The following is a 12,466-nucleotide window of genomic DNA, read 5'->3' as shown; positions in this document are numbered from 1 at the left end:
TGTTAGTTTTCACTATGAAAACAAACTAAAGTCTGAAATTTTTTTTTTCGTAATAAAGTATATTACATAAGCTTTAATTTAAGATATATTTAAAAGTGTCAGTATTTCCGGAACACTTCAAAAAATAAAATTAAAAAAGTTCTACTTTCTTTAAGTAATTTTTAGTTTTTAACCCCCCCTATAAGCAGGTAAAGAGTCAAATTTATAAAAAAATATACCAAATGATAGGTAAAGACTTGATGCATCTATCAAAAAAACTATGTCAATTAGATTGATATAATATTTATGAAAATCAGTGTAATCCCCATATAATAAAATAAAATACAAAACCAAGAATATTAACACAAAAATAGCATATTTTTGAATACGGTAGCTATTTTCACCATGAAGACAAAATAAAGTACAAAATTTTTTTTTTAATATTAAAGTATATTACATAAGCTTTAATTTAAGATATATTAGAGTGTCAGTATTTCCGGATCACTTTCAAAAATTAAGTTGAAAAAATTCTACTTTCTATACGCATTATAAAGATTTGAACCCCCCCTGTATTAAAGTAACTGGTCCGATTTATAAAAAATATGTCTAATTAAAGAGGTATATAAATATTATTTCTCATAAAAAATTGTATTGATCCATACAATTTTCAAAAAGTTATAGCGTTATAAAGTTAAAAATATGAAAAAGAATTTTTTTACAAAAATCGTATTTTTTTTATTAACTTCGATGTCTGTTTTCACCATGAAGATAAAATAAAGTCCGAAATTTTTTTTACCATAATAAAGTATATTACATTAGCTTTATTTTAAGATATATATAAAAGTGTCAGTATTTCCGGAACACTTTCAAAAGTTAAGTTGAAAAAGTTAATTTTTTATAATAAAATTGTTGTTATGAATCCCCCTTGTGGGCAGGTGAAGGATTAAATTTCTTAAAAAAATACATCAAATGGTAGATAAAGATATTATGAATCTATAAAAACAATTTATATTGATATAATCATTATTGAAAAAGTTAAGGCAGTTTTAAGTGAAAAAAATTAAAAAAATTAGCGATTTTTAAATTTGTAATTTTTTTAGAGGTTTCCCCCATTTAAGGGGAACGAGGGAAATTTTTTCAATTTTTGAGGGTAATGTCTTCGACTAGATACAATTTATGATCTTTAGACGTATCGTTGAAAGAAATCGGTTCAGTGAGAGCTGAGAAAAAGTGGTAACAGACACAAAAAAAAAAAACACATCATAGTAAAATTTTTTAGCTTCGCATCGAAGCTAAAAGTTGGTTGTATGGTGATAATCTCAACTCTTGTGAGTTATACAACAATCAAAAGGATCGTAAAAATAAATTCTTTTTAGTTTTCGATAATGTAAAAGCAATATCAAAACGCTTTCTAGGTGCATTATAGTTCATGAACACTTTAGATTCAAGTGTTCAAACGGAAAATGTTATTACACTTATTGGTTTATTAAAGCGCATTTCCTTTTATCCAGACTTGCATCTATCGGTTGGGTTGGGTTTTTCTACTAATGATAGTGGAACAAGGTCATGAACAGCTTTTATCACCTCAGATGGGTTATATCAATTTATACGCATCCCCTTCGGTGTGACAAACGGTCCAGCAAATTTTTCCAAACAAATAACAACTGCTCTATAATCTTTTTTTGTTTACTGTGGCATCAGTTTATTTAGACGATGTAATAATGCCAAGTGAAACTGTCGAAGAAGGTTAAAAAATTTAAAATAGTTTTTCAAGCTCTTAGAGAGGCTGGTTTGACTTTAAGAATTGACAAGTGTAGGTCTTTTATGACTAAGATAGTGTACTTAGGATTTGAAGTAAATAAAGACGGTATAGAATTAGTGACGAGAAAAACGTTAGCTATTAAGAAATTTCCTATATCAAAAGATGTCCGAGTTGTGCGTAGTTTCATAGGTTTAGCGAGCTATTTTTGTAGATTTGTTCGTAATTATGCTCTTAAAGCAGGACCCCTTACAAATTTGTTGAGTAAAAATACTAAATTCGAATGGAGTACTGAACAACATAATACTTTCCAAACAATTTATTGTACAAAAACCAATTTTCAAAATGTATAACACTGTCTGAGTGTAACTATACTATTGAATACATAAGTAGGTTTTTGTAATTCAGCACCAGATGCACTTAGTCGCAGTCCCGTAGAGCCCGTTGAAACAATTGAAACAGCTAATTTATACGTAATTGGTATTAAAATAACTACAGTCTCGGTAGCATCAATACAGCGAAACAGTGTTGAAATTGTAGAAATAATAGAGAAAATTAATGATAAAGACTTGAAGGTAACAAACAAGTATGATTTAGAGGATGTTCGGTTGTACAGAAATACCAAAGGAAGAAGGCGTTTGTATTTACCCAAAGGAATGAGATATGATATAGTTAGTAAAGTCCATCGTCATTTTTTACATTTGGATATGGATGAAACTTTATCAAAAATAAAAATAAGTTATTGTATTCCTAAAATAAAAAATTTTGTTATATAGTATGTAAATAAAAGTATAAATTGTTTATATAACAAGGTACCAAATAAAGGAGCTACTTATTGGCATCCTTTGGATAAGTGTAATCAACCAATGTTAGCTGTACATTTAGACCATTTGTGTTAACTGATAGGGACAACAAGTATGTGTCGACTTTGTAATATTCTCCTCTGGAACATTACAAAATCAATACTTCTTTTATTTCTCTACCTTTAATAAACAATACACTGTCTTTGAGACACCACAAAAGTATTAAATAAAGAAAATTAATTAAAAGTAACTGGTTTGCCTTGATTGGAGTACATATTGATGACTCAATATGCCTATAAAAAAGTATTATACATTCGAGACGCTCAATCCTTGTTTGTGGTACATTATATAAGGGCTGAGGCCCCTGTTTTTCCTCTCACTCTTTTGTCTCTTTATCTCACTCAACAATCTCTTTTAACAAGTAACTATTTAAGATTATTCTCTACATATTGTAGTGTATTCTTTATACTGTGTCTCTATATTTTTAACTTTTCTTATTTAGTCTAAAACGCACATTTATTAAAATAACTAACACTTTGCTTAAAGATATATACGCTTATATGATTCCCATATAATTCTCTTTTATTAAATTATCTACTATAATTTTAAATAACACTTAACAACAGCAAATCAACAATCGAGAATCTATCATCAGTGAATATTAGGTAAGGGTAGTTTTAATACACTAACTACACTAATTAAGTAATAACTAGAAACAAAGTATTTGTATTTATTGTGTCTTTATGGATAATGCATTATCATTCTTCTTTATTACCATCCTAATCAACTTTATTTTTAGTTATTACAACTTTTATAGATGGCTATAGTGAGTAAGTTATTGTGAGTGTGGAGGAAACAAAAGCGTACGTACGACTTATTGTATTCTATTATGGCAAGCCACTTAAATTATTAGCGATCGAGGTTTCGCCTATACTTCAGTGATTTTTGAAAATTTTTCTAGAGATCATAATATTATACAAGTAAAATCTGCAATCAAGAGTCCTAGAAGTAATGGTCAAGTTGAGAAAACAAATGGTACTGTTATCAAATGTTTAACTATGATAACTGAAAGTGGGAAGAACAGAGATTGGGATATAAAGTTAATGGAAGTAAAATGGTCAGTAAATTATAGTGTACATAGCTATAAAGCAAATGGATTAATTACTAATAGTAATACTAATAGAAAAAAATGAAATTGTTAAGATTAATATGCAATCAGGGAATTTTATAATTACTATTTACAGTACATTTATCAGAAAAGTTAGATTTATTTACATTTTTATCGTAATAGATCACTTAAATAAAAATCATAGTAATCATTTTTAATTAACTTTTGGCGTTTAAAAACATTCTACAATGGAAATATTCAGAATTTAATTAATTTTAATGATTATATATATAAAAAAACCAATAAAAAAAAAGTTATTCAATTTAGTCTATTATAAAATAATAATTATAAAAAAATAGGGCAGTGTTTTGCCTTTATAAGATATTTTAAAATAAAATAAAATACAAAACCCAGGATTTTAACAAAAAAATATAATATTTTTGAATACGGTAGCCATTTGCACATAGAAGATAAAGTGTCGGGACAAATTTTTTTTTTTAATTTTATAGTACATGACATAAGCTTTAATTTGACATATGTTTAACGGACGCAGTATTTCCGGAACACTTTCAAAAGTTAAGTTGAAAAAGTTCTACTCATTATACGTATATTACAAGTTTTGAACGACCTCTGAATAAGGGTGAATTGCCCGATTTAAAAAAAAAGTAAGTCGGATGAAAGGGGTATATATAATGTATTTAGAAACAAAAATTTGTGTTAATCTATACATTTTTCAAAAAGTTATAGTAATTTAAAGTTTAAAATTTAAAATCGAAAATTTTAACACAAAAATATAGTTTTTTTTAACTACGGCAGCCATTTACATGCAGAAGATAAAGTGTCGGGACAAATTTTTTTTTTTCATTTTATAGTAAATAAAATAGCAAGTAAGATTAATGAATAAATAAAATTAAAAAATTAAAACAAAAAAATAAAACCCAGCACAGTGGGGTCGCGGCATAGTGGGGACGTTGTATAGTTGGGTTCAGTATAGATTTCTTACTTGCTATATTAAACATCAATAATTGTAGACAAAAAAATATTTTAAGTAAATACCAATAATATCATATTATTTATAAAATAGTATAAAAATATGAATTATATTTATTACGAAAGTGTAGCAAACAAGCAAGGAGGTTAATTTAAATCGATAAAAATAATGGTCAGTGTCAAAATATTTATAACAAAGAAATAAATCATATAAATTTATTACCACAGCAAATACATTAAAGAAACTTCTTTAATTAACTTAAAGAATCATAAATCATACAAAAAATATAACAAAATAGTTAAAAATACACTTAAGTTTTGCAGACAATTTTAATTCAAATAATTATTTATAAAGCCTATAATGTCATTTAACATTGAGTGTATAATTAATATAAAACCATACTGTTGATACTAATAATATCTTTTAAATTTTAAAATAGTGTAAAAATAAAAATCAAATTATATTTTATTTTTTATTTTTTATTGCTAAACTCAACGGGCGTAAAGCCCTTTACAAAATATATAATGATACACAACAGACAAAAATATAAGAAGTCGCATGATAGAATACAAATAAAAATATTTACATAGTCTTTAAAATATAATAGAAACTAAAGATAAACAATTAAAAATAATGATAAACAATTAAGAATAATAATGCTACAGCAGAGTTGATTCTCTTAGGTACAATAAAGTTTTTGATTTAAAAAGTTGGCGTGATAAATTAAAAAAATCAAGTGAGTGTGATATTTTATTGGCTACTCTAAGTGCTCTAGGGAAAAAAGAAAAAGCTCCACTATTTGTCTTAAAATGAGGAATAACGAATAAATCTAGGTTACGTGTATTTAAAACAGGGATTCGAAAACCAATAATTTCTAGTAATTCAGGACAAAGAATATGACCATTGAGAATATCAAAAATAAACATTATGTCCGCTAGAGTTCGTCTGAGGGACAGACTATCAAGGCCAAATGTTTCCTGTAGTGGAATAACTGAATTTTTCGAGTAGGGAAGATTTAATTTGTATGAAATATTTTTAAGAAACTTATTTTGAACATTTTCTAGTTCGGCATAATAGGTAGAAAGATTTTGCGACCAAACAACTGATCCGAATTCTAAGTTAGATCTGACCAATGAAGAAAAAAGTGTTTTCAGGCACTGCAGGTTACTGAACTCATTAGTGTTTCTGTTTAAGAAACCAAGCATTTTATAAGATTTGCTGAGGATTGTTTTATGATTTATTTTAAAACCAAGATCATTGTCAAAATAAATTCCTAAATCTTTAATAGAATTAACTCTCGACAAAGAAAAATGATTTATTGTATAACGATGAATGAGGGGATTCCTTTTGCGAGTAAAAGATATTATTTTGCACTTATCTATGTTAAGAGGTAAGTAATTTTTTTCACTCCATAAAACAAATTTGTTTAAAATCAATTGAAGATTTGTTTGATCAATAACAGAATTTATCTTGCAGAAGATTTTAGCATCATCAGCAAATAATAACATGTGTGTCTTATTAGAGTCATCCAACACAAAATGGGGTAAATCATTAATAAAAATTAGAAACAGCAAAGGACCTAAGTGGGATCCTTGAGGAACCCCCGAAGAGACCTGAAAGTTATAAGATGTATGGAATGAGATTTTGATGGCTTGAATTCTATCAGTGAGGTACGAGTAAAGCCATTTAAGAAAAGTACCATCAATACCAAAAGATTTCAATTTATAATATAGTAAGATATGGTCTACTTTATCAAAGGCTTTCTGGAAATCCGTGTATAAGGTGTCGACTTGAAACCCCTCATCTAAGGCATTAATAAGATAATTTTGATAAACTAATAAGTTAGTAAAAATCGAGTGTTTTGCCAAGAAACCATGCTGAGTGGGACTAATATAATTTAACAATATGCTAGACAGTTTTTTTGTAATAATAGCCTCAAATAATTTAGGTATAGAGGAGAGTTTAGAGATTGGTCGATAGTTAGTGATATCGATTTTGCTGCCAGACTTGTGTATGGGCGTAATAAATGATTTTTTCCAAAAACTAGGAAAGACTCCGGTTGATAATGAAAGGTTAAACAAATAGTGCAAGGGTTTAACAAGCACTGAATAGCATTTTTTTAAAAATATCGGTGGAATACCATCTGGGCCACTAGATGATTTATCATCACTTGATAATAAGTAGTCTAAAATTTCATTTTCAGTAATGGACATCGAGATGATATTTATATCATGAATATTAACACTAAGAGATTCAAGAATATAATTCGACAAATTGTTTTTAACATAAACTGAGGAGAAATGGTTAGCAAATAGTTTACAGATATCATTTAAATTATGAGCATGGGTATTTTCTAAAAACATTGACATCGGAATATTAGAGTTACTTGATTTGAGAGATTGAATATATTTCCAAAATGATTTTATATTAATATTAATGTTTTTTTCTATTTTAAGAATATAATTTAATTGGAGTTGTTTAGATAGTTTCTTACATTCTTTACGTAAATTAGAAAATATAGAGTAGTCAGATAAAGAATTAGAAATTTTGTATTTTTTATGAGCAGATTTTTTGAGTTTAATTAAATTTCTTAAGTTATAATTGGACCAGCATATATTGTGATCAGAGTTGAGATCCAATTTTATCTTTGGAACTAATACATCAAAAGAATGATTTATAATTTCATGGAATTTTAATACGGCACTTTCTAGGTCTAAAGTATAAATATTATCCATAATATCTATACAAGATAAGAGAGCAAGAATGTCATTAAAATTACAGGAATTAAAGTTGAAAATTTCAGGATATATAGACTGGATAGCGGGAGTAGTGATTGTAAAGGAAGAGATAAATTCTAGAGGTGGATGATATAAATCAATAAGAGGTATAAGAGAATAGTTTGAGGAATGAATAAAATCTGCAGTAGAGTTTGTAAATATTAAATCCAAAATACCCTTATGATTGTTGATTATGTTATTAACCTGCTTTAAATTTAAGTAATCAATATAAAAATTAACAAGGACAGAAGAAATTGGATTTCTAAGTAAATTAAAATCACAAGTAGAGAATTCATTTAAGTTAAAATCACCAACAATAATAATATTTTTAATGGAGTATTTTACTAAAAAATGTTCAATTATGTCGCAATGCTTGTTATATAAATCAATATTGGAATTTGGTGGAAAATAAACGCAACCTAGAAATATATATAGATATATATAAATATATATATCTATATATATATTAAATATATATATAGATAAATATATATAGAAATATAGCAAATAAGTATTACGGTTAATGCTTTATTTTAAGCGATAACCGCAATGTCAAAATTTTCATATATCAAAAAATAAGTCATATAAATTTATTAACTATACCAAATACATTAAAGCGTAAACTTAATTTATCTTTACATTAATAAGACGTCTAATGATATATGATAGAAGACGTTAAAACTCTTATTTACAGTTCAAAACAGTTATATAGTATCGTTATTCATATTTCCTTAAGAAAAATAATAAGTTTTGTATTGAACTTTGTTCAGTGTATTTACAATTAATATGAAATCGTTCACTATTATCGCATTGTCGCTCATATTGTACAATATTTTATTATCGGCATCATGTGATCAGACAACCATTGTTAATATATTGAATTCACTTCTTAAGGCAGAAAAATGGTCGTTCAATCATGAATACAAGTGGTATGATAGGGAAAATGGTACATCCTTTGAAACAAATGATTTACTCATAACTGTATCTAACAAAGAGAATATTGTTACTATACATAATTATTATGACAAAATAATAATGGCTTCGCAATTGTTAACTTATGAGTACGCAAAAATTGTACACTGGCTTGGTATCATATTATATTTTATGAACAATGAATGGTTTTATTGCAATCCTAATAATTCTTACGAGACTCAAAAACAACGTAAGAATTCATTTGTAACAACTTTCAAAACAGTAAATCAGGTATTAACACGCTTCCTATTGGCTTTAAATTTTATAAAAATTTTAGATTTAAGTATTGAATCAGTAATTTTGAATAAACTTATTAAACTATTGACTGAGTTTGACGAACAGTTTAACTTACCAGAAGTCCAAAAGCCAATAAACGAATTTAATTTTAAAGATACATTTTCGGCATTTGACGATTTGTTCTATTTTTTAATAAAAGATTTAAGTAATATTTTAAGGACATTTTATAAAAAAGAACATATTCATAATGATACCATAAAAAGTGGTTTAAAAAAAAAACATACTGAAAAATTAGGAAATAATAAAAAATCCATCGAAGAATACACATTTTTTGATTTTTTACGTGATTTAATTGTCAATAGTGTCAATGAAATTATTAAAATCAATTACATCAATCTTGGATTCGAATATGACGAGAACACACAAGAAAGTACTTATTTTCTGTAAAAAATTACTAGTGAATAGCACTCTAATTTAAGTTTTAAGTGACATTCTGACTGTATCAGTTTTAAAATTAAACAAGAAAAACATACTACATTTTAATTGTATATTTTATGTAATCACAGTATTGTACTCATTTATTTTACGTTTCAGTTATTTATTTCTCAATCAATGTACTCTCACTTATAAATAAATGCAGCGTTGAATTCAGAATTTTTTTCTAGGCAGTGTTTTAAATATTGGCGCAATAGTAAAAAAAACCCAGCACAGTGGGGTCGTGGCATAGTTGGGTAAAGTATAGATGATATCTGACAGTGATTAAAATCACTATCATAAAAAACGCTTCGATGCAAATCTGTAGATAGTGTTTAATTTAAAAAAAAAAAAATTTGTTAAACTAGCATATTTTTGAATACGGTAGCCTTTTGCACATAGAAGATAGGTCGTCGGGACAAATTTTTCTTTTTATTTTATAGTACTTAAAATAAGCTTTAATTTGATATATGTTTAAAGGACGCAGTATTTCCGGAACATTTTCAAAAATTAAGTTGAAAAAGTTAGTTTTTGTAAAAAAGTTACTATTTTAAATCCCCCCAGTGAGCAGAATAAGTGTTAGATTTTCAAAAAAAATTATATCAAATGAAAGGGAAATATCTAAGGTTTCAATACAAAAAAATATTATTTTTATTTGTTCATTTTTGAAAAAGTTATGGCAGTTTTAAGTACAAAAAACATCCCGATAAAAGGTGATTTTTATCGCAAACATTACATTTTTTTTAAATTTTCGACAGCCATTTGCACATAGAAGATAACGTGTCGGGACAAAATTTTTTTTTTCATTTTATAGCACATAAAAAAAGCTTTAATTTGATATATGTTTAAAGGACGCAGTATTTCCGGAACATTTTTAAAAGTTCAGTTGAAAAAGATCAATTTTTTATACAATGTTTCAAGTTTTGAACGCCCCCTATATACGGGGAAATTGTCCAATTTTAATAAAAAGTATGTCAAATGAAAGATGTACTTATAATGTATTTAGAAAAAAAAAATTTGTGCTGATATATACATTTTTCAAAAAGTTATAGCATTTTTAAGTTGAAAATTTAAAATCGAAAATTTTAACAAAAAATAGTTTTTTTTGACTACGGCAGCCGTTTAAATGTAGAAATAAAGTGTCGTGTTAGGGGCTTGTTTAATAGTTGAGGATCTTGGTCAAAACCAAGAATCGGAAGCTACCCGACGTCTGCCCAAATATCGTCCCTATCTCCTTAAATGAGTTTTAATTGCCTGAAGGAGACACAGGCAATCGTGTACCTTAGTTACAGGGGATAGATTATTAAATAAAATTAGTCTATTGTTTTATGTCAACGACAAAGTAAAGTTATATTTTAGATGTTTAGTAAATATAAGTTATATGTAATGTACAATACGTCTGACCTGAATCCTAGTACAGTTGGTTAGTAGGTATATCCAAGTGAGACGGAGTTGGTTGGCTATGATGACAATTGGCGATAGACGGGTCGTTGAATAAAACAAGTTAAGTTATAAATAATATAAATAAGACGAAAGTAATAATATTGAAAACTATGTCTATAACGGCCACTCAAACACAACTGCCCTTTGTTAGTTCGACGTCAGTAGCTCCGGGCTACAGACGAGTAGAATTGTCACATCAGCATCTCCCTCTATGCTAATTAATATGTATTACGAATTAAATAAATAGAAATAAAACGTGTGTAATATAAGTGGTAAGAACATAATAGTAAATTTTCTTACATTACCCTCTCCCCTATTAAAGGTTCGACTCAGAACCTTATAAAAGGTCAAAATATTAAGAAAAAGAGAAAAGAAAGAAGAAAAAAATTTTTCTAATAATGCTTAAAAAGCTTTTATGTTATGGTTCTCTTTAAAATTAGGGGTGGGAACCTTGTTATGTTCACGAAACTTCTTGTAATCTTGTATCTTCATGCGTTCTTAAATTGTTGTTTTCTTACGTAATTAGTTGTGGTATTCGTTTTAATTGATAGTGGTGATATTCATAGTATATATTATAATTGCCTCCTACGACTTATTCTGTTGTTCTCGAAGTTCGTTAGCACTACAAGATTTTTGCTTTTATTTAAATTTCATAGGGTAAATTTATATGTTAATGTTAGGTTACAAAGTTAGACTTATGATTATGCATTGCGATTGAATAGAAATGAATATATAAATTTTTTATGTATTTAAATTTATTTTACAATCAAAATTAATTTAAGTTAACATAATTTATAGAATAAAAACGTTGCTAAAAATTCTACAAATTTACAATTTGCTATCTTACTTTTAACTAGACAATGCATAATAACTTATAAAAAATAAAAATTGTGATAACGGGACTATTTTATAGTTATTATACAATATAAAAATATACATGTATTTAAATAATACTTATTATACCTAGTCTACTAGTACAACTGTACAGAACGTAAAAATCAGAATCAGGTTTCGATACGCGGAATAAAAAATAAACAATTAGTCAATGACAAAAATTTTTTTTTTCATTTTATAGAACATAAAATAAGTTTTAATTTGATATATGTTTGAAGGACGCAGTATTTCCGGAACATTTTCAAAAATTAAATTGAAAAAGTTAATTTTTGTACAAAAGTTGCAAATTTAATATCCCTTCCAATGAGCAGGTTAAGTGATAGATTTTCAAAAAAATGATATCAAATATTAGGTAAGTATCTAAGGTTTTAGTATAAAAAAAAATTATGTTGATTTGTTGATTTTTGAAAAAGTTATGGAGGTTTTAAGAAAAAAAAGTGAAAAAAATGATAAAATTTACCGATTTTTAAATTTGTAATTTTTTTGGATATTTCCCCCATTTTCGGGGAACGAGGGAATTTTTTTCAATTTTTAAGGGTAATGTCTTCAACTAGATACGATTTGTGATCTTTTGACGTACTTTTGAAAGAAATCGGTCCAGTGAGAGCTGAGAAAAAGTGGCAACAGACATAAAAAAAAAAAAAACCCAGCACAGGGGGGTCGCGGCACAGTGGTGACGTGGTATAGATGGATTAAGTATAATGATATCTGACAGTGATTAAAATCACTATCAAAAAAAAACGCTTCGATGCAAATCTTTAGATAGTGTTTAATTTTAAAAAATTGGTGGACTATTCCATAAGCTACATTATCTGCTAGTTCATTATTAATATCCTAATTAATATAAAGTATGTAGAATGAAAAAGGGATTATTAAAAAATATTATTTCTCATAAAAAAATTGTGTTGATCCATACACTTTTCAATATGTCATAGCATTATAAAGTTAAAAATTTAAAAAATAAAATCGAGAATTTTCACACAATAATAGCATTCGGTAGCCATTTTCACCGTGAAGATAAAATAAAGT

General features: G+C 26.9%; 1 protein-coding gene across 2 annotated transcripts in view; it reads left to right on the top strand.

Moving 5' to 3' along the window:
- The window catches only part of LOC126897438 (two pore potassium channel protein sup-9-like), a 46,544-nt gene that overhangs the window by 15,141 nt on the left and 18,937 nt on the right, over positions 1-12,466 (top strand). The window contains exon 2 of one of the 2 annotated variants that reach the window (XM_050671019.1): positions 3,503-3,658. The exons of the other annotated variant lie outside the window; for it this stretch is intronic. Coding sequence (XP_050526976.1) covers positions 3,656-3,658 — 3 coding nt within the window. The 5' untranslated portion in view covers positions 3,503-3,655. The remainder of the gene's footprint in view (positions 1-3,502; positions 3,659-12,466) is intronic. 2 annotated transcript variants of the gene reach the window in all.

This window comes from Daktulosphaira vitifoliae, unplaced genomic scaffold (assembly GCF_025091365.1).
Source record: "Daktulosphaira vitifoliae isolate Bord-2020 unplaced genomic scaffold, ASM2509136v1 Scaffold_2, whole genome shotgun sequence".
NCBI classification, from domain to species: Eukaryota; Metazoa; Arthropoda; class Insecta; order Hemiptera; family Phylloxeridae; genus Daktulosphaira; species Daktulosphaira vitifoliae.
The sequence above is the reverse complement of the archived record's forward strand: the minus strand, read 5'-3'. Positions and strand labels throughout refer to the sequence as shown.